A 27,977-nucleotide genomic window follows, 5' to 3' on the forward strand; every position below is an offset into this window, starting at 1 on the left:
CACACACACACACACACACACACACACACACACACACACACACGTTCAGCTTTCAGCTTGCCTGGCTTTGTCTGTTGACACATGCAGAACAGGCACAGGTTTGATTTTCTTAAGTGGGGGTGGGTGTGAGGGTGGGGGGTTCCTCCTTCACTCCACTCACCCACTCATATCAACTTCTTTCCATTTTAGAGAGAAGGGGGGCACATCTCATTTAATGGCTAATTAGTTCCAATAATTGGCATTTTTGTTTTCTTTTGTCTCTCATCCTAACACCAAAAGAACAAAAGCCATCAAAATGCAACAGGCATCACTCAGCTCTGAACAGGACAGATGTCAAGAGTCCAAGACTAAGGCAGCAGCCCCTCCCACCTCCCAGTGTCTGACAGTACTTATGGATATCCACGCTTAGCGCCCCCACCCCACCCCCAGAATGGGCAAGAGTCCTTAGTCATTCACCCTTTAAGCTCTCTGTGCTTGTTGATTGCTTTCTGGTTGTTTGGATCAAATAATCATAGGGAATATGTAAACGAATGAGAGAAGATTCATACATATTCACTCTCCAATTGTTTCTCCTGACGTCAGATGGTAATTTCTTGGTAATTGGATGACTTGCACCCGAATACGGATTGTCTGAGTTCCAGAATTCCAGAACCCCTCCCCTGACATATGCCTGTTTCTCTAGGAAGATTTTGTGGTGGGTGGGGAACTTTTCCATAAAGTTATTTCCCATGATTCCTATTGTTTTCTTCTTATCCTACACATAAGATTTACTTCTTACAGTGTGAGAATTTGCAGTCTGTTTCTGGGACTATAAGGCCCCAGATAGTTCTTGAGGGGACTGAATCAATCCTGTGGAAGTGGCCAGCAGTGATGGGAGAGATGGTGTACACAGCGGGAGGCAGGAGCAGAAATGAGTTCTGGGGCGGAGGGGGGGGGGAGCATCCTTCTAGTCATTCCTGGAGTGGTCCTGACTCCCCCCACAGTGGTGTTACCCAGGATTCTCATTCATCTCAAATTCAAGTCTCAATTCCTGAGCATGACCTACACCCTTTAGAAAAAGAGGAAGTCAAATAACTATAGTCTCTTTAAAACTTGGATTTGGGTTGTAAACAATTACCAAGTTTTAGGTTTATACAGAAGAAGACACAGGGTGTCTGGCTTATCTCTCCGTTATCCACCAGTTCTCCTCCTTCCTTGTTATGGTGGACCTCAGAGTTCTAAGTCTGTACTTGGTATCCAGCTAGTTTCCTCTCTTTCTTCTCCACAGTCCCCTCCCCCTCTCCAATTCTCTCTTTCTCTCCTTCCTTTATGACAAATCCCTCCAAGAATTTCAAGTATCAATTATAAGTAATATGAATTTCTCAGCCTCAGCCATCGAAGTGCAGATGATCTGATAGGAGCCTGGAAACGCAGATTCCCTAGATGCGGCAGACTGCTGGAGCCTACTGGGCCCTTTCCCATGCCCAGATGAACATTCAATTTTCCGGCATTATCTCCACACTTAAACTCGCTTTCTCCATTTCTGTGCCAAGATAAATTTGCATAATATTTGCAGCTGTAATTAGCTGATGAGCATCTCCCAGCTCCCCCTTTTGTTTCCCCCTGCATTTGGTCCTTCTATTGACGCCACGTTTGATCTTTAATATCACAGGACTCCCGATAGAGGGTTGAATATCTTATCTTACCGGTACCAAAATCTTCTAAGGAGGGAGAAAGGAAGGGGAGGAGGACCTGGGGGAGAAGGGCGAGTGCGGAAATGAAGCTTACAGTTATCCGAATGGGAAAGGTCGCTTTGCAGAAAGGTGTAGGTACCGGCAGAGCCAATGCGGTGAATGGAGATTTGGGGTACATCGGGGTGGAGGTGGGGTACCATTCAGGAAGGGGGAGAGAGTCTATGTTAAATCGTTATTATTTAATGCAGAGTGCACTAAATAATAGAGGAGATTGGATGGAGACCTGAGCCATGGACACCTTGTGGGGAGTGTGAGTTTGTCGCCAGCCTCAACTCTAGGCCCGGGATCTCTTCAAGGGGGAAGGCTGAGTAGGAAGTCTTCGCTACCCTTAAGCGGAAATGGGAAGTTTCCTGTTAAGTGACTCTCTCATCTTCTCATCCATTAGTTGGCCCCCCTCCCCAGAACATTGCTTACAGTCTTCCCAGCCCCACTCCCAAGAAATGGGAGCGCTAAGGGAAGTGGGGTGGGAGTGGGGGAGGGTACAGAGAACTAGGAAGAATAGATACATAGTGTTGCCTCCAAAGTAGAACAAAACCAGAAAAATTACCCTGTGGCCTCACCCTTGTTATTTGTCTCCAAATTAGAAGTTTGGGAGGGACTGCGCTGTAGGAGGGAAGATGGTTTTCGGGAGCCACTGGCTGTAGTGGTATCAGTGGGAATCCGGAGACGGGGAGGGAAAGAAAGAAAATGGGGGGGGGGCGAAAAAGAAGACAAGAAAGAGTCGATTTTCATGGCAATCATCGGAACAAATAGCTAACATTTAACATTTACACCCGCACTGGCGGCGCCCTGGCGCTCCGCGGACCTGGAGCCGGGCTAAAATGTCCCGAAAGCCTTTGGAGAAACGAGTTTCCAGCTATCAGGTTCTCCCCATCTCCTTTTTTCATAAGGCTTCGGTTTCAGGCTGGACTTGTCCAATGTCTGCGTTACCGCTGCGAGCTCCTAAATGAGTGTCAAAGAGGCAAATATCAAATAGCGCCCAGGTCAAGGCGATTTAGTTAACCATGGGACGCTCGGGGCTGGAAATTTGTGTGGGACTCTGCGGGGGAGGGGAGGGCTCAGGGATGGATGGGTGGATGGGCACACCACTCCGGTGCGCGCAGAGATGGATGGTGGGAATCACTCACTAAGGCGACTGCTCAGAGAGAGCAGGACTGAGGGAGGAGCCAGGCTGGCCTTGCCTCAGATTTCGTACCTCTTCACAGACTAAGGTTAAAGCTCTCAGACAAAGTTCCCTTACAAGTTTGTTTTTGGGTTTGTTTGTTTGTTTTTTTTTTTTTTCCTTTTCTTTTCTTTTAAATGAGACCAATTTCCAGGTTCAGAAACCTGGGCTTTTACCACAACCCTGGCTTAAAAACCTATATCACCTCCAGGTCTCAGTTTCCCCTTCCATTAACTGAAAGAATTATACAAGATGATGGCCAAGGCTACTCAGGCGGCCTGAGTGGCTAGAAGAGAAATGGGGAGTGGTGTGTGGCTGACTCTTGTCCCGCTCCACATTCAGAGTCACTTGAGCTACCTAGTCCCACTACCAACCTACCTGGTCGGTCTACAGTCCCTGACCAGACAGAGTCTCAGAAGCTCACCCCCTGCTGTAGCCCTAGGGTGCTAGGCTTCACGCAAATGTTCTCCCATCCCACCTCAGCAGGATCTGTAGCCCTGAGCTAAGGATTATTGCAGTAGCACCAGCACACAAATTCTTGCCCACCCAGGTTCCGGCTCATGCCAGCCTTTGGCCTTTCAAGTGTTTTGGGGGGAAAAATTCTCTTTGGGGAGGGGCGGGAGTGCAACAGATTGAGTGTTCTACTTCCTAATTCAAGCAGCAAACCGGACAAGTGAACGAATGAAGAGGCAGGACAGGGCCCCCCAGTTGAGCCCCCAGTTTTCACCAAGCCTACTCCTTAGCTCTGCAGAAGGTCTCTTATCTGTGCTGAGACCTGGGTGTCACGTGTGTAAGAAGCAGCGTGGGTGGGCGTGTGTGTTACTACCCAGAGAGTAGGTCTCCCAAGCTGAGGGGCAGGGGTGTTCAACACAATCGTCTCCACCCCCCTCCCACCCACCCCCCAAACACAGAACAGAAAGCCGTCTAGCTAGGAATCGGCTAGGGAGACTAGCCTTGCCTAGATTGCCTGTGCATTCCTAGGGCAAATAGATGGTGGGAGGCGCCTCAGGGCCTCCACCTCATCCTCCTTATGCTCAGAGCACTGTTTGGAAGGGCAAGAGTGAAGGCTCAGGCTTGGGTTCCCATCTCTCAGTCCAGGGGAGACTAACTATGGAGTGGGGGTCCTTGAAGGAAGCAAGTGGGAAGGACAGAAACCCGGGGTGACCAGCTGTGAAGGGATTGAGTGGGTGGGCACCTGTCTCACCTCCTCCGGAGGAGTTTATTCCTACCTCAGGATAATTATCAAAGATAATCACGAAGAATACTTGATCCTCTCCTTAAATTGAAAAGAGGTGTGGGTCGAGGGAGGGAGGGAAGGAAAAAGGAAGGAGGGAGGGAGGGGAGAGAGAGGGAGAGAGAGAGAGAGAGAGAGAGAGAGAGAGAGAGAGAGAGAGAGAGAGAATGCTAACCTCACTACCATTTGGGTACCGGAGAAATTCTCAAATAGAGAGTGTAATTTCTCAGTTGATTTTGATTGACATACTGTCCCTGGGATCATGTGTTAATCCCTTCTTCACTCAAGCCTTTTCATAACTCATTTCTCTCTTGCTAGATGGGGACTCTGATGGTTACCGAGGCAACGATGATAGCACTAAGCTATTTCCCTCTCTGCAAGGAGGCCATTATTCCGCATGCATAGGCCATTTGCAACAGAGGTCGCCACAAAGTCATCCACGACACAGCACACGTTTATTAAACTTTTATTCTCTCTTTCTTACCCAAACACGGATACTAGTTTGTACTTATGGGGAGGGGGTGGTATCGTGTCCTGTTCTGTATTGGTAACAACTGCCCTAGAGTGGAGGAGCCCACACAGGAGCTCATTTGCACAGCAACACTGACAGAGGTCTGAGCCACTGTCCTCTGCCCTTGGCACCAGTCCTCAGCAGAAAAGGTCTCTGTACATGTTTGTCTGCCCATGGGGTTGTCTTCAAGATAAGATGGAACTTAGCTTTTCAAGCCACCTGAACTTCTACTTTGAAGACCAGGTTTGCCCCATTTTCTCAGCTTCACCCCACCCCACAACCTCCCCCTCTTGGGTGGGGAGGCTCTCCTTGATGGTTTAGTGGTACCTCCTGACCTGGCACTGGAGCTCTGGAGAAAGCCACCTACCAGGCATTCTGGGCCTTAAGTTTCCCGATAAGGCTTGGCCAGGGTGCAAGTTCTTGGGTTATCCTTCTTCAGAAGTTTGGTTTAGGCTTCTCTAAGTAGCTGTAGTGGACTATAAGGAATGAGAACATCTATAGATACCTGCCAAGGCATACCTCTATAGATACTGCCCAAAGACATCACAGGAGAGTCTTCATCTACAAACACTTCTATTCTCAGTCTGTGAGGCCACCAAAATCTGTGAAGGTCACTGACTGTGGAGGCTTCTCTCCCCCCCCCCCCCCAGCCCCCAGTACCTGCTAGCTCCTTCCCTCGGGTCCTTCTCCTTTTCCTTTTCTTCTTTCCATGCTGGGCTCCTTTTATTCGGCTAAAGGAAGAAAAGAGACAGATCCACCAGGGGTCTAGGTTGTGTTCCAGCCCCTTCAGTCTCAATAAACTCAGCCTGATTCCTACCACTGCTCCCTCCTGGCCTATCCCTATTCTCTCCTAAAAAGATCCCTACAGCTCCAGCTGTGCTCTGTGCTTGTGTTGTTCAACACTCAGAGGAATGTCCCAAATGACCTCTTTGCGAGACCTTCAAAACAGAACCAGGTCTCCCAGGGTAGATTGTACTACGTCACGCATAGCCACTGGGCAGGGTGGTCGAAAGAAGTGGTCCAGATTCCTAAGTGATGGGCGGAAGTTACTCTAAAACTCGGGTCGACGTCCTTCCCCTAACTCTGGGTTTGTATTAGTCCCAAGCCATTTTTACTCTACAGGTTGAACTGCTCCACACTGGAGTATATTTTCTCTGGAGACTTTACAAAACAAAACAAAACCTTGCATGTCAAAAACTCCCTTGGCACAGATCTTTAGAGACTTCCAACCTCTGAAGCAGAGGAGTTCCAGGACAAAAAGGGGGTGGCATTTCCCCTGGGTGAAGGGTCTGTATCTACATTCCTCCCAAGTACAATAACACAAAAGGCAAAGGGTATGCAGACACACCTTGGGGTGCTGGCTGGTCTCTAGCTCCCCAAAGCAGGTGCAGGTCAGTGAGCAAACAGGGAATTGAGGCAGGGGTGAGGAGACAGCTGCTCTAACTGGAACAGCAAGCTGGGTGTTCATGTCTGGTGAAGCTGCTTTCTGAAGTTCCAAGTTTCAGGGAGAAGAAGCTGAGGGCAGGAAGTGAGGCGAGGGAGGAACAGGAAAAGAAAAAAAATCTCTCTCCCAACAGAAAGGTTTAGAGGCTCCAAGCAATGTCCCAAGTCCCTGAGACCAGGATGGAACAGAGACCTGGGTCTGGGTGAGTGACCACTGGAGAAAGGCTACCCAGTCAAGGAGACTTCGGAGGTGTTCCACACATTCTTGGGAGCAGGCTTGGGCCTCAAGAGGCAGAGGCAGGGGGATTGCTGTGAACTCAAGGACAGTTTGGGGCTTCCTAGGGCTCATGCTGTAAGACCTGTCGTCATACACAAGCAAAGCAAAGCCAAGCCAAGCCAAGCCAAGCCCAGAAACTAGTAACAGCAGTACTTAAGATCCTGTGGAACAGGAGTGGCAGTTCTCAACCTGTGGGTCTCAGCCCCTGTGTGGAGGGGTCAAGTGATCCTTACACAGGGGTCACCTAAGACCACCAGTAAACACAGATATTTACGTTAGAGCTCCTTGCAGTAGCAGAGTAACAGTTAAGAAGTGGCACTGAGGGGGCTGGAGAGATGGCTCAGTGGTTGAGAGCACTGACTGCTCTTCCAAAGGTCCTGAGTTCAAATCCCTGCAACCACATGGTGACTCACAATCATTTGTAATGAGATCTGGCGCCCTCTTCTGGAGTGTCTGAAGACAGCTACATAAAATAAATAAATAAATCTTAAGAAAAAGAAAGAAAAGAAGTGGCACCGAAAATAATTTTATGGTCAGGGGTCACCACAGCATGAGGGAACTGTTAGAGGGTCACGGTTTTAGAAAGGTTGGGGAATCATTGAACTGGAAATTCAAACGGTTGTGGACCAACATGTATTCTAGGAATTGAGCTCCGATCTAACCACTGAGCCATCTCTCTGGTCTCCAGCCCTTGCCCAGATCTTTTCTTTTTTTTTTTTTTTTTTTTTTTTTTTTTTTTTTTTCTTTCTTCCTTTCGGTTTTGGGTCTCAGTTGTCCTTGTGGTTTAGGTACCATGAGCTACACACTCCTTTGTTGAGTGACCCTGGAAAAAATGGAACTGAAGGAATTCTCCCCTAAGACCAAAGCTGCCTTTTACTGTAATTTTCAACCCAGGTACCAAAGGATCTGGCAGTGTCATTCTTGAATCCACTGTTAACTAACCGTTAGCTTGTTAAATAATGCAGAACACCAGCTAAGGTATATTGTGGTCTGTCATCTATCTATCTATCCATCATCTATCTATCTATCTATCTATCTATCTATCTATCTTTCTATTTATCATCTATCTGTCTGTCATCTATCTACCCATCTATTTATCTTTTACGTGCATTTGCGTTTTGCCTGCATGTATGTTTGTGTGAGGGTGTCAGGTCCCCTGGACCAGGAGTTACAGACAGTTGCTCTTAACTACAGAGCCATCTCTCTATCCAGCCACATCATTGTGTTTTTATCAGTGATGAGGTCCTCCTGATCATGACACCTGTTCTTGCTTCTGCCAGTTGTCCTTGGGTTTCCCTCGAGCAAACCTCAGCCTATGCTAAAGTGTATCCATGGAGTTAAGTATGTTAACATCCATTCATTCATCAATCCTTCCTGAATGGGAATCCTGATACGCTGTAAGGCTGGCAGGGAATTTTCTATTTCTTTAAGATGCTCACAAGTACAGCATGGAGAAAAACAAGCAGCTAGCTCATTCCAGATACAATAAGAATCTACATGAGGCTGGAGGTGTGGCGTAGTCAGCAGAGTGTTTGCCTGGCATGCCAAGATCGTAGCTTTGACTCTGAATAGCATAAAACCAAAGGTGGTGTGCGTGGCTATAATTTCAGTACTGGGGAGGTAGAGGAGCTGAAGCCCAAGGTTAAAGGTCAGTCTGCCTACAAGTCCTGGACTACAGAGCCTGTCTCAGAAGAGAAGAGGAAGAGGAGGAGAATGAAGAGGAGGAAGAAGGGGAAGAAGACTAAAAGGAGGAACTATCTGAAATATTGGTCTGATGGAGTGGAAGCCCAGAATCAGAGGTATTTTCCAACTCTAATAATGAGGCCAGCCTGCTGTGACTCTCAGAGGATAACCTAGAGTTCTGGACGGTGTCAAGAGCAAGAGGATTTCAAATGGAGACAGACAGACAGACAGATAGACAGACAGAGAGGCTTGGTAGAATAGGATTGGGAAGGGCATGGATAATTCAACCAAGCTTGTGAAATGTGATGTGCCCTCAGAGGAGGACATGTAAAAGTGGTGGGGCCACGTCACAGTGAAATGCTTCTTTAGTTAAGAGAGGTGGCTTTATTCTGTGAACCTTTGGGGACCAGTGGTGGCTTTTTTGTTTTGTTTTGTTTTGTTTGTTTGTGTTTTAAATTTGTTTTTATTTATTTTGTATGTGTGAGCACACTGTAGCTGTCTTCAGAAATGCCAGAAGAGGGCATCAGATCCCATTACAAATGGTTGTGAGCCACTATGTGGTTGCTGGGATTTGAACTCAATACCTCTGGAAGAGCAGTCGGTGCTCTTAACTTCTGAGCCACCTCTCCAGCCCCAAGGGTGGCTCTATATACAGATACACTATGTTGAGAATGAGTGAAAACCCCAGAAATTCTAGATGCCACCTTGGTGGCTAAGCGCCCCCCCCCATGTCCATATATATACTCAGAATGAAAGTATTTACATCAATAATGTATATTTCATCAAATAAATGTGCGTCACAATGTTTTTGCACAAGGTAAAAGCAACATATGCAACAAAACTGGCCTTCCACCCTACACTTTTAAAAGTTTGTTCTGATTTTTTACTATGGAGATAGGGTCTCAGTACTTAGCTCAGGGTAGTCTGGAATTATCCCAAACTATCCTTGAATTTGTAGTCCTTGCTCCTCAGCCTTGAAAGTGCTGGGATTATAGGTGCACACTACACCAGGCTCTGTGTGTATTTTCAAGATTTCTGAAATGTAGACCCATGGTCCTATATGGTCATGGAAATGTTAGGAAGAGCAGCTCTGCTCATCGCTCAGACCTAATACTGTCTGATGTTTAACTAGTGCAACAGACATGAGCTAAAATCCAGAAGTTAAACAGGATACCGCATAGAGAACTAGAATCTGTCTGTGAGGAGAAGGGGGAAGAGCTGAGGGAATCCTCGCTCATGGATATATGGCAGGTATCTACAAACCTTCTCACTAATTGATGGGCTCTCTATATATAATCCTGATAAAGGGCCACTGGGCAGTAAACGCTGATGCTTAGAACATCCTGATAGGGCTTTGTTAACATGAAGATAATGGAAGAGCAAGATATGTTTGTTTCGCTGCCTGTAGATAAACCCAATAGATCTTTGTTAACTTTTCATGACTGATGGCCACCACTAACCATGATAAATAATCCCAAGAAGTGGAACTTTATTTAAGAGGCTAGAAATGGGTCTACCTTTTTCACTCTTTTGAATGAAGAGAAAAGCTTTTTTCTTAGTGTGATTGTATGAGTATCATGGCACAACAACATCTAAGTAATTTTAATCCCTCAGTGGAGATTCCGAGCTGGTCGGACCCTCTGAGCTTCTCCAGAATGTGCTGTCTTCTCAGCTGAGGCTCAAGCAAGTCTGAGGCACGGGGTCTCACAGAGGAGCCTTCAGAGGACTGGCAGGGTAGGCAGCAATTAGCAGTGAGGCCCTGAGGAGGAGGACACACTCAAGACATGTGGGTTTTGTTTGCTCGGTTGTGTTGTTCTGTTTTGTTTTGCACTGCTATGGATTGGACCTACTGTTTTACACAAGTGCTGCACCTCTGACCCCTATGCTCAGACCCCACTATTTACTCACATTTGCAACACAGCTCAGCGGTCAGAGATGTTCTTCTTTACAGCACAATGTCAGCTGCAATCTTAGTCCAAATTCATTGTTAAATGTGTGTGTGTGTGTAGCTGGTACATGCAAGCCATGCTACAGTGCTTGCATTTGGAAGCCAGGGGCTATTTTGTGAAGTCAGTTTCTCCTTCCCTCCTGTGGGTCTGTCTGTGCTGAAGGACATTCTCAGGTCATCAATCTAACAACAAAGCACCTTTACAGACTGAGTCACCGCATTAGCGCTTCATCAGCCTTGGTTTGGGTTGTTTGTTTGGTTGGTTTTGTTTTTGTTTGTTTGGTTTTTTGTTTTGTTTTGTTTGTTTGTTTGTTTTTTGTTTTTTGCTATTTCATCAGCCTGGGGGGAATTCAGCTAAACAAGTTAGCAGAGGAGTCCTAGGCCTTGATCACCTGGCTCCCCACTGCTGAGATTACAAGCACAGGCCTCCCGGGTCTGGAGGTGGAGCTCGGTCCTCAATTAACTGCCCTTCAGCAGCTGAGCCATCCCCCTAGCTGCATCTGTGCTGCTGTGATAGAATATCCTCACGGCAGGGTGCAGCACACAGGGAAGAAAGAGTTTACTTTAGCTTATAGTTTCGGTTTAGAGTCCATTGTGGAAGCGAGGCTGATGCTGCGGGGGATGGGGGGGTGGGGGTGGGTTGGGGTGAATCAGCTGGTCACATCGCATCCATAGTCACGGGTACGGGGTGTGGGGGGTGTGGGTAAAAATGTATAGCACTCTGTTGATTATTTGTGCTCACCTTTAAACAGTTCTCTACTCTTCAACAGTTCAGGACCCCTCTCCTAAGGTGTGCTGCTGCCTAGTGCACAAGGGCTTCTTATGTTAATTAACTTCTGGGCTGGAGAGATGGCTCAGCCTTTAAGAGCACCAACTGCTCTTCCAGAGGTCTCAGAGTTCAATTCCCAACAACCACATGGTGACTCACAACCATCTGTAATGGGATCTGATGCCCTCTTCCTGGGTGTCTGAAGACAGCTACAGTGTACTCATATGCATAAAATAAAAATTCTAAAACAAAAAAATGACTTTTGAGACACCCCCACCTCATCCCTGCCGCCACAGACACGCTCATCGGCCAATCTAATTTAGACAATCTTTCCCTGTTGCTCTCTTGCCTCAAGGCTGTGCCAAGTTGACAATTAAACCTAATCACCACACCAGCCCTAAATACTTATTTTTACACAGAAGTGTACGCCTGTGATACTAACACTCAAAAGGCAGAGGCAAAGGGATATGGCATTTCACATTTGAGGTTAGCTGGGTTTTCTTTTCTGGTCTCAGAAAAAAAAGGGGGGAGGGGTAAGGAGGGAAGAAGGGAGTGAGGGAGGAGGGAAGATTTTGAGATTTATATTTATTTTGGTCTTATAGGATGGCTGTGTGTGTGTGTGTGTGTGTGTGTGTGTGTGTGTAGTCCTGACTGTCCTGGAACTCGCTCTGCAAACCAGGGTGGCCTCGAACTCAGAGACCTGCTTGCCTCTGCCTCCTGAATGCTGGAACTAAAGATGTGTGCCAATGTGGAAGGGCCTTATCAACGGTTCACAGGTATGCTCCGTTCAGAACTCACCCAAAATGTAAATTTCAAAGCACAGTTGTGTCTCATCAGTCCAGTTACCAAAGCAAGCAAACTTCCTGCTGCTGAAGTATTATTCCCCTGGCATCTTTAAAACTCTTTTCTTCTTCTTCTTTTTAATTAAAGAAGGCATTCATTTTCCTCTTTGTTTGGGAGGAAGGAAGGGAGCTTATAATTTCCCCTAACCTTAAGACAAGCAATTTTTGATGGAAGAAGATCCAGGACTTCCAAAGTTAACCAGATTTGCCACAAATTGAGGTTCCTGGGGATGAAATAATGTTTCGGCTAATAAAAAGAATATTAAAAATAATTTACTCTTAGCATAGAAAAATTACTCCTTTTTTTTAGATCACAGGGTAAAATCTGTTTTAGGTTCATTTTAGGAAAGGTGTGTGTATGTGTTTGTGTGGAGGGGTATACAAAGAAAGAGCTATTGTAATTCAGTTTGCTTTTGGATTCTCAGAGAAAACTCCAGTTTGATTCATTGTATGGGGCAGCTGAGTCCTGAAAGCATCAAATTTGACTTCCTAGACTCCCTGGAACCACAGTCCACATCCCAGAGGGGCTGGGCTCAGCCCTTCCTCCGTCCCAGGCAGTAAATAGCATGGAAACCAGGTTATCTACATGGCCAACTTTCAGGAAAGACCTTGAAAACAGAGACCCAGGGGTGGACCTTGGAGGTCACGTGGTGCTTTCCGTAACAGTGGGGGGTTTGCGGCAGGGGTGGCTGGAACTCATTGGGGCCAGCCGGCAACTAAATGCCACGCTGATCCCAGGAGATAGCCAACTGAGGTTTTTTCACAGAAGTCTATTTAGAAGCCTGCGACAGACTGCCCTGCCAGCGTCTCCACTTACCTCAGGCAAAGCACTGGTGGCTCCATCAGATCAGGTACCAGGACGTTAGGGAATCTGACATATTTGCTTTCATGTTCTGTATTCGGCGGCATTTCTATAGCGCCTCAACATTTTAGCACTCTGTTTTGTCTTTCTGATTAGCAGGTTGGCGTAGGTACAGCGTGATTAATGGTTCATTTGGGGTGTTTCTCTTTTCTTCTTTTCTTCCTTCCTTCCTTTCTTTCTTCCTTCCTTTTTTCTTTTCTTTTCTTTTCCTTTCCTTTCCTTTCCTTTCTTTTCTTTTCTTTTCTTTTCTTTTCTTTTCTTTTCTTTTCTTTTCTTTTCTTTTCTTTTCCTTTCCTTTCCTTTCCTTTCCTTTCCTTTCTTTTCTTTCTTTCTTTTTCTTTTTTTTTTCTTTTGGCTCTATGTGGCTCTACCCTCATCTGAGTCTGGTAACTTAACACGCTGACACTTTTGTCAAACCCTGAACTGATTCTTTCTATAAAATGTAGTTTCCTCTCACTTTTGCCTTGGGTTTGTCTAAGTCAGACAATGGTCCCCTTGCTACCATTAACTTTAAGAGTCCAGTTTTTTTTTTTTTTTTGCAGAATGAAGGAAGCCTGGCGATAAACTAAAAGTTGGGCTAAGGTTCGTTTAGCTGACAGTGACGTGGTACATTTTTAGACCTCGTTGGTGGCAGAAGGGAAAACAAGAAAAGCTGCCTTCTCTTGATATTTGCTCTGAAACCTTTATTTTTCTTTTAAAGTTTGAGTCCTCAGAAAACACATTTACGAACTGGATGAAACACCCGTGTTTGGAAACATGCCAGTCTTGTGGGTATTGCCTAGGGTATCATATATATTCAAAGTGATAGCTGTTTGATGCAATGTTTGTGCCAAACCTAGATCTTTGAAAAATGTCCAAATTTTTGTATATGATGTATATGAACAATTGTGAGTTGCACACACAATGTACAATGGTACTATTGCACATTGGTAATATTTATTTATCAATGTATCTATTTTTTAATTTGATAGTGTCTCAGGTACACTAGGCAGACTTTAAGTTCTCTGTGTAGCCAAGGATGGCTTTGAAATTCTGATCCTTCTGCATCTACGTCCTGAGTGCTGTGACTGTAGACATCTATCAACCACCTGCTGTATTCTGGGATCAAGTCTGGGCAGGGTCACCATTGCAAACTGAGCTTTCTCCCAAACTCCTTTTTACGTTTCTATGTAAATGTCTTTTGTGTGTCTATTTACAAACCTAGAGCCCTGTCTCAGAGACTGACTGTCAAACATCCATGTATCTCAGCTGCTTGTGGTGGATCTGAGGTACTTCTTATTTCTAAATCCCAAGTTTTAAAAACAACCAGGGATTCTGTTGCTTTAAATTGCTTCATTGCCTTTGACAATCCACTGACACCCGGGGGGGGGGGGGGCTGTCTTTGTTTCAGTGGCCTGGGACACTTGAAACTCTCAAATAGGTATTGGTATTTTGGAATCCACGAGAGGATCTTTTCTGTTGTTTTTCTAGTCATTTGAAACACAGTTTAGTGACACCAATTTGTACATTAAGAACATTTGAGGGCTGCCAAGATGGTTCTGCTGGTAAAAGGCACCTGAGGCCAAGCCTGACAACTAGAGTTCGATTCCCATGGTAGAAGGAGGAGCCCAATTCTTGGAAGGTGGCCTCTGATCCTATAGGTATGTGGTAGCTCTCTCGAGCACACACACACACACACAAATAAATAAATAAATAGATAAAATAAACATTTGAAAAAATCCCTAGTGTCTGTACTGGACGGTGTAAAGCTTATCTATAGACAGACTGTTTTCGCTGCCACTGGAGGTTCCGTTGTACCTGTGAACCTCTGCATTGAGTGAGGGTAAAGAAGACAAAGGCTGTTGCATGGTCACATCCCCAGAGAGGAGAGGGGTGTGGAAGGCACCAGTACAGTAGGCTCTAGTCTATAAGGAATGCCTGTGGTGGTTGGAGTTTCTTCTTCTTCTTCTTCTTCTTCTTCTTCTTCTAGCTCCCTCCCTCCCTCCCTCCCTCCCTCCCTTCTTCTACACCAAGGCAATGCAGACTGGAAATGCAGACTGGGCTTGTCAAAGATGGAGGAAACCAATGGTAGCTTTTCTTCTGAGAACCAATGCCTTAGTTCTTTGAAACTGTTGACTAGAACACATCAGTACCAACACACTGTACGTTAACTTGGTGGTGGTGTGCTGCTATGTGGTAAGTTCTCTTGTTATGTAGCTCCACTGACCTTGAACTCCTCCTGCCTCTGACTCCTGAGCCACCTTAGTGGCTTGGTATCTTGAATGTTAACACCAGCTATCTAGTCTGGTACGTGCTGGGACTAAAGGCATGTGCTGTCACCTGACTTAGAATGTGTCCTTGTGTTTGTGTTGACAATTTAAAGATACTTTCTTATTGATTAGTTAAGGCTCTATGTAGCCTCCCCCCGAGTTGGGATTACCCACCCCCACCCCTTTCAAGATATGGTTTCTTTCAATAGCTCTGGATGTCCTGGAACTTGCTCTGTAGACCAGGCTGGTCTTGAACTCAGAGATTCAAAGGGGTGCACCACCACTGCCCAGCTCATATGTTTGTTTTTAATTAATTAATTTAAGGATATCTTGGGGACCGAGTCATTCTAGGGCAGATTAGTCCTGAACTCTTTAAGAGAGGATAGCCTTGAACATTTGAGTCTTCTGTCTCTATCTCCCAGGTGCTGGGATTAGAACCCAGCAACAATATCCCTGGTTAGTGAAGAGCTAGGGACTGACCCCAGGGCGTGGGAAGCAAGCAAAGTACTGACTGAGCTGTATCCCCAGCCCATGTGTAGCCTATGTGCGGCTTTACAGGTGACAAGAAGTCTAAATGTGGCAGCTATTATATGTAGCATTTTAAAAAGATTACACTTTTAGGATGGCCTCCTTATTTGTGCACATGGGCACACACAGGCCCAACAGATGCATATTAACAGACACACAGAGAGTTTGATGTTAGAGCAGGATGCTGCACATGCACAAGTCTCAGTTCACCCCCACCCCTACCCCAACACACACCAAACCAAACACTGAGCACAGATATGAGGGCAAGGATATACCAGACCAGTTTACCTGCCGGGTGTGACTGGCTTCTGTGGTGCCTTCACCTCTATTCTCCTGGGTTGGTTGCTTGCTTGCTTGCTTTTGTTTTCTTTCTCATAAATGTGTGCCTGACATCCAGGTTTCTCTGTTTTGCACTGATTTGTTTGTAGGGGATGGAGCTGCTCCTCTCCTTCCACTGTGTCTCAGGGGTCAGGCTGGACCATAGGTGCGTTGGGTTGGCCCCTGAGCCCAGTTTTGAGCAGTAAATGCCCTTTGGGCATCTTGCCTGTGTGAATTCTTATAGCAATGGACATGGGTTCTTCAAATTCTTACAGGACATGATGTACCCTTTCCAGGGGGACCACAAATATTTCCTTATACATACAGAAATGACTGAGTGCAGGACATTTCCTGCTGACGACTTAATTTTGTGAACATTGCCATTTAGCACGCCACGATTTATAGAGTGATCAGGTCTGGTGAGCCTGTGAGGCTGGCCCTCTCAAGAGCTGGAGTGGAGGAGGAGCAGGAGTGTGTGGTCAGCTTGGACTTCACCTCAGGAAAAAGAGTGAGTGAGTGAGAAGACATAAAACGGAGTGGAGATGAGGAATTGGTTCGAAGTTCAATTTCAAAGAACCCACTTTCTACAAGCCAGCAAAAGCAAAGTTTAACCATCATTTCAGAGTCACTTCATAAGTTGGTCATGTGATGGGCAGGCTAAGCTTCCTCTAGGAAGCTCAGCTAAAGCTCTAGCAGGGACCAATACCACCATCAACCCCTTTAAACTGGCAATGGTTATTCAGGACAAATAATGGTATTTTTCAGGGTCATGTTGTTTTGCTTAAGGTAAACATTTTCATGAATCAAAAACCAAGACAGGAGGTTTCCAAAGCTTCAGAAAGCATCGCTGATGTCCAAGCTCACAGGTCGCTTAGTTAATTAAGGTCGCTGCTTAACTAAGTAACAGTTGGAGAGGCCTCGGCAAAGTGCCGAGGCACCCGGCAACCCAAGTTCCACCCACATTATAGAAGGACTCTGGATGCCTGAAAGTCATCCTCCGACCCACACTGGTGTGTCATGGTCTGCATAAAACAATACATTGATAAATAAATGTGGTAGAAACATTTAAAAGGGTGCTTCTGTCCTGAAAGCGTGTTTAGATCTTGCAAAATATGTACTTGTAATTTTATATTTTTCCTGTATCATCTACCGTTAGCTCTGAGGACTGTTCATATGAGCATTTGGTGAGCTTCTAAATGTTGTATATATTTGTGTGTGTGTGTGTGTGGTGATCATTGACTTGTCTAAGGCAGTAGAAAAATCAGTTACAAAAAAATTCTTGCCTAGCATGTGAGACACTCCAGGTTCAGTCCCCAGCGCTGCATAAGCTGGGCATGGTAGCACAAGCCTGTCAGCTCAGGCCTGGCCAAGGGGAGCCAGCGGAATCAGAAGCTCCCAAATGCTCTAGGGACTCAGTGAATTTGGGGGCTAGCCTGAGCTAGAGACTCTAGCCAAAAAGAGGGGGAACAAGTATGCTTAGAATTTGATGAAATTCTTCCTCCTTTTTTTCTTTAAAATTTTTAATTAATTAATTAATTGTTAAAATGCAGCTCCAGGCTAGTCTCAAACTCTCCATGCTCCTGCCTCAACCTCTGAAGTACTGGAATTATAGGTACATGCTACCACATTCAAATGATGCATTCATTAAAAAAAAAAATCCAAGATTTATTTCCTTCTGTCCTTCCATCTGTCTGTCCATCCAGGGTTTCACTACATAGTTCTGGTTCTCCTGGAACTCACTATATAGACCAGGGTGGCTTTGAACTTACAGAGATTTGCTTGCCTCTACCTCCGAAGTGCTGGCATTAAAACATGCTCCACTATGCCTGGCTTCTAAGATTTATTCTTAATTATGTGTATATGTGATGTCTGCACGTAGGCACATGTATGTAAGTGTAGGTGCTCCCAGAGACCAGAGGCACTGTATCCCTCTGGAGCTGGAGTTAAAATCTATTCCAAGAAACTTGATGCAGTTGCTGGAACCAAGTTCGGTCCCCAGCTCTATAGTCCCTGCTGCAACCATTTTATCTCAGAGAACATGGAGGACAGCAAGGCAAAACCATGGGAGAGTGTAGGTGATGGGACCACAGAAGCCAACCGTACCCAGGAGATATAGACTCTGTTGTGACAGCACCTATGCCTTGGGTGAGAGCTGCCTTCAAATGGGCAGTGGATGAACAAGTCAGGTCCTGTGCTGTAAATAGTCATCTATCTAGGGAGGATGGAAGACCAGCAGTCATTGCATTTGTTTCTTTGATTTCACATCCTTATTTAGAAGCAGTATGCCAGGACCCTGTTGTTGGAAGCCAGAGAACAGCACACAGGAGACTCAGTTCTCTCTTTCAATCAAGTGGACCCTGGGGATCAAACTCAGGTCCTTAGACTCGGTGGCAAGTGTCATTGCCTGCTGAGTTCTGTCACCAGCCAACAGCAGTCACTTTGAGAACTCATTTGTATGCTGTTTACACACACACACACACACACACACACTATATATATATATATATATACATATATATATGTGTGTGTATGTGTATATACATATATATATACATATATATATATGTATGTATATATATATAAAACATTACATTACAGTATTATATAATTTAACCCAGGGCTTCTTTGGGCATGTCAAGCACATGCCCTACCACACTCTCTGCCAAAATGTTCTATTTTTTTCTTTCTTTTTTTGGTGTACGTATGGCTTGTGTGTGTTTGTGTGTATGCATGCCTGCATACCAGCGTGAAATCCAGAGAAGGACATTGATGTGGCTTGCTATTTTGGCTAGACTGGCCACCCAGTGACCTCTGGGGTTCTGCTTGCCTTGGTCCATGCCCTTCACTGGGGTTATAAGCATACACAGCCAGCCGTGCGAGACCTTTATAGAGTTTTATTGAGTTGAACTAAGGTACGCTTGATCTTACAGAAGGAATTCTTACCTAATGATCTATCTTTCCAGCCGCAAAATGTTGCATTTAAAGGACATGAAGGATAAACTGTCCAGCTCCTGGACTGTTCTCATTTTCAGTGACCACTAACTGGCCTGCACATATGGAGTAACAACTGCACCTCATACTTTATAAATGAATGCAAGCATCCCAAAGAAACAATTTCCTAACAGAAATGACTGGTACTGTTATACAAGATGACATGCCGTCATTCTTCAGCCATAGTAACTATGCGACTTTTGAACTTCTAGAGAACAGCAGTGAGGGAGGAGGTTGGGTGTAAAAGTATTTGTATTGAGAACTGTGTGTCCAGTGAACCTCACTGGTGAGAGCCTTCTTGGCGGAAGCTTTCCCTATCTCGGTGTTCATTTTATACTTTGATTTGGCTGCTAGGTCTTGTTTAATCATCCCATTGAAGGGAGAACAGAGCTGGTTTGGGTGACATGGTAGAGTAACACAGTATATTTTTATCTCTGTAAAAAGCCCCATGGTCGGAATACTCTGACAGCCTCTGATTTTCTCCAGGTTTGGAATCACACATCAGTTGGAGGATAAAGATCCCCACTGTAGTTAGTGGCAGACACCTTCTGAAGACAAATACAGCTACAGAGACGATGCCTTGCCAGCCACTCTCGTCCCTGACGGCCGATTATCACACCACGTGAGCAGCTCAGGTTCCTCTGTGTATCTGTTTCCTGAATACCGTCTCCTTCTATAAAACACTGGCAGGGTAAGTACTTCACCTCCCTTCTCCTTTAGAAAGCATGGATGCCGTTCAAATGATGGCGTGGGATAAAGGGGAAACAGGCTGCTGCTTTAAAGATGGAATGGTTAGCCTTCCTAATGAGAAATACTTGTCATTCTTTTGCTTCAGATTGTTGCAACTCACATTCCTGGAGCAGAGTTCCTTCACCTTGCAGAGTGAAACCCTTTCCCTTACAGTATATGTAGTATATGTGTGTATAGACAGTGTGTGTACTTGGGGAAGCAAGAGGTTGCCTCTGGGCATCCTTCTCTATTGCTCTCCCCATTAATGTTACTAGTGGCGTAACCAGGAATGGAGGTGGATATGTTTAGCCCCAGTACTTGGGAGGCAAAGGCGCTTGAAGTCAGCCTGCTGAGCTCCACCATAGTCAGGACTTCACAGAGAAACCCTATCTTGAAAAAACAAAACCAAAAAGCTTATGTGTATATGCAAGGTGCACATCTATCTGTGTGCTGACGCCCATGGAGAAGCAGACCGTCTGGAGCTGTGAGCCTCCTGTTGGTGCTAATATCTGGACTTCTGTGGACTTTGGTACCTCTCATAGAGCAGAAAGCTTTTAACTCCTGACCTGTCTGTCTATCCAGGCCCTCCACTTTTGCTATTGTTGCGGTAAGATCTTTTAATGAACCTGGAGTCTGCCATGTTGGCTACCCTTGCTGGGCAGCAAGCCTCAGAAGTCTGTCTGCCTCCGCAGAGCTGGGTTATAGGTGCACACTCTTCACACCCAGCTTTCTCTGTTGGAGGCAGTGCAGGTCCTCATGTGTGTCCAGCTTCACTTACTGAGACACCTATCTTCCTGGCTCCAAATCCCACTGATCTCTTTTTAATAAGGCTGGCTGTCACCCTCCTCTATTGAGTCCTGTCCTCTTCTGGTTTTACCATTTAAGGAAAGCTGCCTCCACTCTCAGGAAATCTGTGGTGTTTATAATTTACTCTCTCTCTCTCTGGAGAATGATTTTGATCAAGTTTTTTAACTTTTCTTTGTAACATCGATGTTTTATTTTCTAGTCCCCCCCACCCCCCAGCAGTTTCTTAAACTTCATTTGGTTGGTGTCACAGTCATCCAATGGAGACCACAACCACCGGTTCATTTTGCACAGGCCACTGAGCAGTCATAAGATGGTGACAACTTTGGGTCTTTAGTGACCTGGACTGGATTCGACTCACTGACCTAGAGGTGAAAGGCTCTGTATTTCATTACTAATCCCTTGAGCCATCCAGCCCCCTGAAAATGATTCTTTGGTTTTATTATTGCAAAGACCATTTATAAAATCATGGACTGGATTTAGGAAAGCAACCATGAAATAGCAAGGGACAACAAAATTGATTGAAACTTCTTAAATGTTGTGTGGGCTGGAGACTCTCAGACAGGAGGAGGGGAAGAAGTTCTATGTAGGCTTCTCCTTTCTTACTCCAGGAGTGCGACCTGCTCACTTAGACGTGGCAACTTCAGACCCACAGACCATGCCTCAGGGAATTAATTCCTAAATCAAGAAAATGGAAAAGCAAACTACGAAACAGCCAATAATCTTTATTTTGCACTTCCCCCATCCTTTGTCTCCTCCAAAAAGCACTAATGGGTATACTTGTGCATGTGAAAATATTGTATAAAGTATTCAGGATGATCTCTAATAAATCAAAAAGAACAGAGACACATCTCAACATAGATACTTTTTGGGGTGCAGGGTGGGGGTGACGGACAATTCTGGCTTCTAGAACAAGGGGGGTAGTGACTTCCACACTCTTCACAGGTTGACTCCATTCCCACTTTTCTGCAATTTAACATCAACGCCAAGAACCGCATTTCTGAAACCACATTATATGTTTTAAAATAGGAGTAATTATAATGCTAGTATCAATTGAGTTGGGAGTAAAAAAAAAAAATCACATTTCTATTCATATATTTGTATTAGGTTCAAATCCTGCATTCTAACATTCAAGACAGCCTTCACACATGCCCAAATTGGGATTATTTCAAAATCAAGTAAAAGTCCATAGTTATTCCAAAGTCACTAAAATATGCTAATAAAGTTAAATTTGATGGTTTTTTTTTTTACATTAAAAATAAAACATTTGGTTTACGTTTCAGATATTTATAAATAAATAGTGGGCAGTATAGTAATATAATAAAGTTTTGTGATACCCTGAAATTTGATGAGTTTTCTTAAAAAAATCCATAATATACTTCATTTCAACCTTAAAGCACAATATCCATGAACAAATCTGTAGAAATAAAACAATATAAACACAAATGCTACAGTATTTTTTCTTTTTTTACTTTTGTGGAAACTACATGTCCTTTTTAGTAAAAGTGAGAGAAATTTACAGAAAATATATAACAAACAAAACAGTTTCAAACCATCAAGTTGAGATGTCAATTGCCTGTTTCCTTCCGGTTGCTGGGGTCCTCACCCGCCCATTGTGTGGACGGTGCGCTTGGGTAGGGTCATGGCTCTGGGTCCTTCTCTCTCTTCTTTGCCTATGCACAGCAGCAATTACAGACATGGCTGAAATCGCAGTGGATTCCAGAGAAAGCCAGAATTAAACACGATAAAAAATTTTAAAAATAACTACTTCATAAATATTTATTATTTACAGTGAGGGGGTTCTTCTTAGTATCAAGAGGTTTATACAAGTCGATGGGGTGCACACGCAGCAGGGGGACTCCAGCAGTTCACACAGTGGAATGGGAACGCAACCAAGGTATAAAATAGGCCAAAGGAAAACAATCTGCACAGAGGTGGACAGGACATGATAGAAACCCTTTTCTTAAAAAATATAAGGAATCTCACAAAAGCCTGAACATTTTACACGTTAGTAATAAAAGTCGGGTGAGGTGGGGAGCTTCATATACTCTCATCACAAAAATATTTCCAGCGCTGTGACTGGAGCGTTCTTTCCTTCTGATTATCTCCCTGTGGAGGGAGTGGGCTTGCCAACTGTAGCTACTGATGCGCCCTTCGATCAGTCAAGGCATTTGGACATTACCTTCTTATCTAATACCATGACGAAAGGTTCTGGAGAGAAGAAAGGAAATCGAGAGGGCAGATGTGTGGCGTCTTTATTAATACTTGTCACTGGTAATAGGCAGATGGAGGTGCCAGCCCTCAGGCCAGCCCTCCACTGGACTTTTCTTCAGCAACATGCTGCGGGAGCTCAGGCCCATGTGTTTCAGAGGGAGCATCCAGAGAGGTGGCATGTTCTTGTCCTTGCTCCTCTGGGATGCGCTGGAAGCCCACAGGGCCTGGGGGAGACAGGATGGCAGAACCAGCCCAGCCCCGACCCGGTGCAGGGCAGCAGTCCTGCCCACGCTGATGTCAGTGCGCACGGTGCTTCCTCTTCTTGTGCTTCTTGTCTTTCTTTATCTTGTTGGCACACTTCGGGCAGAACCACTGCATCTCTTCCGGAGGAGCAGCCATGATTCCCACACAGGGCCTAGACACCAAAACAAGTGCACATTAACAAGTTTCTTTAAAAAAAAAAAAGATTTATTTATTTTATTTCTATGAGCACACTGTCGCTGCCTTCAGACACACCAGAAGAGGGCATCGGATCCCATTACAGATGGTTTTGAGCCACCTTGTGGTGGCTGGGAATTGACCTCTAGAAGAGCAGACAGTGTTCCTAACCTCTGAGCCATCTCTCCAGTCCAGTGAGTTTCTTTTCTTTTTTTTTTTTTAAAGATTTATTTATTTATTTATTATATGTAAGTACACTGTAGCTGTCTTCAGACACTCCAGAAGAGGGCGCCAGATCTCGTTACGGAAGGTTGTGAGCCACCATGTGGTTGCTGGGATTTGAACTCTGGACCTTTGGAAGAGCAGTCGGGTGCTCTTACCCACTGAGCCATCTCACCAGCCCTCCAGTGAGTTTCTTATGTTTATAGTTTTCTCTTTCTGAGGCAGGGTCTGCAAGCTGTATGCTTCCTATAAAAAGTGACTTTAAAGTTTCGTTTTGTTATGTGTGTTCTGTGTTATTTTGCCTGCGCATCATTTTGTGTATCTGGTGCTGCCTGAGAACAGAAGAGCATGTCTGACTCCTGTCAATGGAGCTGCAGCCCATTGTGAGCTACCCTGGGGTGCCGGGACTTCCCTGCTCGGGAGGAGCAGGCAGTGCTCTTCAGCTCTTGTGCCATGTTTTCAAAGGGGTCATTTCTTCCTGGTACAGTCAAGGCTGACCCTGAACTCCTTATGTAGTCCAGGATAACCCTGACCTCCTGGTCTTCCTGCCTCTACCTCCTGAGCTGGGATGTGTGTGCCCTCACAGTCAGCTTCTGCGGCTGTGGGGATGGACCCTAAGGCTCCTCCTGCATGCTAAGAAACTACTCTACCAACTGAGTTAAATCAATCCCTTCTTTGTTTGATGCTTTAAAATTATTTTTTTTAAGACATGGTGATACGGCTCAACAGATAAAGACACTGGCCACGATGCCTGACAACACAGTCTTTTGAGCCACATGGTGGGCTTAGAAGTGGAGAACTGGCTCCTTTAAGTAGTTCTCTGACCTTCACATCCATGGGCTAAAATGATGTGCAAACCAATACAGCATGCTCCACTCCCACAATAGAAATAAGCACAAAAAATGATGTATGTACCAAAAATTCACCCAAAGGCTCTTGCACTAATGTTGGGTATTTGGGCTATATTATATAATGCCTTCTAAATTGTGAGATCAAATAGTTTATTTGTACTTTCCATCAGGAATAGTATAATGCAAATGGCTTTGCTTTTACGTTTTAATTTGGGAGTAGAGGCTGAGGGTGGGAAAGAGTCTAAGGTAGCCCAGGTTGACCTCAAACTCACTATGTAGCCAAGGCTGGTCTCAAACTTGTGATTCTCAGCATTAGAGTGCTGAAGTTAGCAGCATCCCAGATCACCTGGCTCGGGTCTATCGTAGACAGCACGCATCAGAACTGAAGAGGCAGCTTAGGAATGAAATGCAGCTGAACACATTTTGGCTGAGCATCTTTGTAAGCTTCAGAAGCAAACCTGCTGTCTGAGTCTGTTCTCAAGCCCACAGAGACATGTCCTGTAGCTCCCCTCCCAGTGCCAGTGACAGGGAGGAGGGGACCCTACACTCTTCCGTATTTTTATAAGAGAGGGTATATACCTGAAGCCGAGCATCCACAGGCCAGGCTCTGGAACAACAGCACAACTAACTCTTCAGTCACTTTACTCTGCAGGCTCCATTAGACTGTCGTCAAGACAGGAGCTGAGTCCGTCTAAGATGCTAGCTGGGGAGGACGCCTGTTCCAGCTGGACCTGCGTTGCTGTCTAACACTCGGGGGTGCGGGGGGCACTCACCAGTGGTACCAATCGTCACAGTCGTCACAGCCAATCATCGGGCTCCCATCATCAGGCTTGTTGCACCCTGGACAGATCCAGATCTGATTGCCCCACTCATCACGGATCTGGTGGTAGAGTGCAGAGCAGAAACAGATGTTGTGGGGGGAAAGAAGCAGAAGAGGCCAGATAAGAATGCTGCTTTATACTGTCCACAATAAACCAACAAGCTAGGTGCATACATTAGCACTGTTGTACGTGACCATCAGTCACCTCTGTTCTGGAATCCCATAAAGAGGAAAACATCTGGTTATTCAGCAACAGCGTTTTCCTCCTCCTTCTCCCAACACTCTTTCTCTCCTCACACACTCCCTCCTCTCCACTCTCTCCTCACTCCTATCTCTCTCCCTCTCAGTTTCCCCTACTCTTACACTCTCCCTCAAACACCCTGCTCGGATTTGTTGTTGTTGTTGAGGCAGGTCTCATGAGCTCAGGCAGGCTTGGCAGTCACTGTATAGTCCAGGCTGGTTTTGAACTGCAATCTTTGCCTCTACCTCCTGAGAACTGGGATTTCTGGTGTGTGCTGCCGTGCCTGGATAGAATGACAGGTTTCTAATGCACACTCTAAACTGCTTTGTAAATCACTAAGAGCAAAGCATCACAGAGTCATCTCTGGGAACTATGGAACACACCTGAGTCGGCTTCATCTGAGAATTCCTATTCTCTCACAAACCCCTAATGATCATGGTGTGTCGGGCAGAAGCAAGTGAGAGTTTTGAAAGCTCTCGGTTTTCTGTATCTCCTCAGCCACGGCTCAGCACATACAGCCAAGTGTGCATGCATGCACTCCCTCATTACTCATTAGCCAAGCCTTCTCCTGAGCTAGGTGATAAGATCAGGGATGGAAAAGAGCTGTTACTGAGTAACTTGCCATTCCCTTTATGACATTTTAGAAAAGCACAATCAACTAAAGGGCGAAGGAAAGAAGAGGCTCATGGGGCCAAGGAACTAAATTATTATTATGCTCCAAATGCCGTGGGTTCTGGAAGTTCTGACTTCGGTCTCAACAGGGAGCATTCCTAACTGGACGGTTTTCCCAAATGTCACCTTAGCAGAACTGCATGGATACTGAAAAGGAGCACCGAGCCACGCTTACTTTTAACTGTCCTCACAGTAAGACAGCATATGATTCACTACAGATTTTGCAAGGTGTCCTCTTCCTATGCCTTTAAGTACTGCACTGACTGGATATGTGAACGACCAGGGTTTCTGTGTGAGGGCTTATCAAGACTGGGTATGGTCTGCTGCATGCATGGACTTACTCAAAAGTTACTATTTCAAAAGTCTCCATAAAGCAATCCACCTTGACCTGAAACTGTTCTAGAGGAATGTGGAGAAAGCTGTCTCTGACTGCCAGCTCTAACTTGGGGGATACTGCACCATGGGGAAAGAACCAGCAGTGTCCCCCAAGTGGGGGTGTCCAGTGGGTGAAGCCACCATGCATGGCTGGTCCTGCTGCTGGCTGACCTTACGTGACATTGGCAGACTTGTGACTCTGAGATACATTAAAAAAATTGCTATAGCACCACAGTAGGACCCAATATTTTCCAGGGTACTGAGTTCTTTTAAAACACATCTTCGATAGTTTAGAAATGGGGAAACAGGAGCTATGAGAATCTCACTGTCAAAAGCACACTAGCAGGCAGTGAATTGCCCTCTGTGTCCTCTATCTGTAAAGTGCCTAGTTAGACTACAAGACATTTGAGCGCTGTCCCAGTTGCTGTCACATCTGTGAAGTCAGTTCCAGTGTCCACTGGAAAGCCACAATCTTTAGAGCCAGACAAGAGTACAGAGATTACCAAGTCTAATACAAATCCCTTAATTACAGACAGACAGATGGAGGCTGAGGACATTTAGTATAGACTCTTTCCTGGTCAGCTCACCTGGGGGCGATAGATGCCTCAATTACACTGCTCCGTTGATTGAGGAATGGACCAATTGAATCCTCACAGGTTTTTGTATCACGTTTTCTGTCTTGAATTGCCAATTTACTAATTTTAAGTTCATTTTTCCTGTCTCTGTACTCTCTGAATGCATTCAGGATTTTTAAAAATATTTGTTTCCTTATACTGTCTCACATATATAATGATTTATTCTTTTCCAAACTCCCCATGTATCACACTATATAGATATCTCATAACAAATAGCACCAGGCCCTGCAACTTCCCAGTCATTCATCTCTTCAAAGGCTAGGTTAACTCAACAGTCTACAGAGCTTGTCATTCAAAAGTGTCAATATCTCCATTACAAACTACTTGTGTGTCTCTTTACTGTGCCTTGAGAACATATCTTTATAAATACGTCATTATTGGACTGAATTTGGGGTTGGGATAAGATCTGACACTATTTAGTATAGGGAAATACCTAAGGGCACTCTCAGGACAACACAGAGTTACTCAGTGGGATGAGATGTGTTTCATTACGTACTCTTGGCACTAGGGCTTAAACCCAGGGTCCTGTCCATGCCAGGTAAGCTCTCTACCACTGAGCTAGGTCTAAGAATAGAAAATGCACTTGGATACTCAGAAATTCCTATGGTCTAAAGGTTCATTCTATTTAAGATGTAAGTTCTTATATATTCTGGATCTCAGCAAATAAAATATGATAATTAGGGCTACAATTCAGAAATAATAGCTGGCTAATAAGATCTATGTCTAATACATAAATTATACTAATGTTAATAATTTACTCACTCTAGTAAGACTCCACTGGAATTTAAACACCACAGTTATTTACTGGTGTTCTTATATTTAGGTATAGAAAAGGCTCAAATCAACATAAACAAGTGCAATTTGACATCCTTTACGTGGCTGAACGAGAACTTTGTAACGTAAGAGTCTGGAGTCGGCAGCTTGAAACGACAATGGAAATGCTTCCCCATCTGCCAAGCATCACCCGTGAGAGCCAACACTACAGACCCTCCGTAAAATGCTGTGGAAATGCACGTACCACATAAGTGCTGACCGTCTCTGTCACGACGCTCCTCACGGGGGCTTTGGCACTCCCTATTCCAGAGAGGGCAGGAGCTGGGGATGGCATCAGGGCTGGGCACACTGCAGCCTGGGTGAGGAGTGGTGGCTGCAGGGGAGTAGGGCTCACTCGCACAGGAATAGGGACCGGGGCTGGAGGTGGGGTTTTGGGTCTGTTCAGAGAAGGAGCGGGCTTAGCCTCCGGGGCTGGTACCACTTTGCTGATGACACTGTCAAGGAGAAAAGAGCCAAGGTCAAAACACATCATAGATTTAACAATTCTTTCAAAACCCTTTTCTGGAAGCAGAATAGGTTGTGAGACAGTCAGAGGACAATGTGCCGGGAGACAGCTTCCCCCCACCACGTGAGTTCTAGAGCGCAAACTCAA

At 45.2% G+C, this 27,977-nt stretch overlaps 1 protein-coding gene and 1 long non-coding RNA gene across 3 annotated transcripts in view; one reads left to right on the forward strand and one right to left on the reverse strand.

Annotated features, from left to right (window-relative positions):
- Positions 1–12,264: 12,264 nt before the first annotated feature.
- On the forward strand, positions 12,265–27,576 carry LOC115029986. The gene is made up of 3 exons (XR_003835568.1): positions 12,265–12,453; positions 19,037–19,241; positions 27,375–27,576. It is a non-coding gene; the product is annotated as an uncharacterized LOC115029986 (long non-coding RNA).
- Taf3 (TATA-box binding protein associated factor 3) overlaps positions 20,789–27,977 on the reverse strand; it is a 142,490-nt gene continuing 135,301 nt past the window's right edge. The window contains exons 5-7 of one of the 2 annotated variants that reach the window (XM_021156533.1): positions 27,570–27,819; positions 24,582–24,688; positions 20,789–22,712 (exon numbers count right to left, since the gene is read on the reverse strand). In XM_021156533.1, coding sequence (XP_021012192.1) covers positions 22,595–22,712; positions 24,582–24,688; positions 27,570–27,819 — 475 coding nt within the window. In that variant the 3' untranslated portion in view covers positions 20,789–22,594. The remainder of the gene's footprint in view (positions 22,713–24,581; positions 24,689–27,569; positions 27,820–27,977) is intronic. The other variant, XM_029472603.1, reaches the window with a different exon arrangement.

Source organism: Mus caroli, chromosome 2, assembly GCF_900094665.2.
Source record: "Mus caroli chromosome 2, CAROLI_EIJ_v1.1, whole genome shotgun sequence".
Classification (NCBI taxonomy): domain Eukaryota; kingdom Metazoa; phylum Chordata; class Mammalia; order Rodentia; family Muridae; genus Mus; species Mus caroli.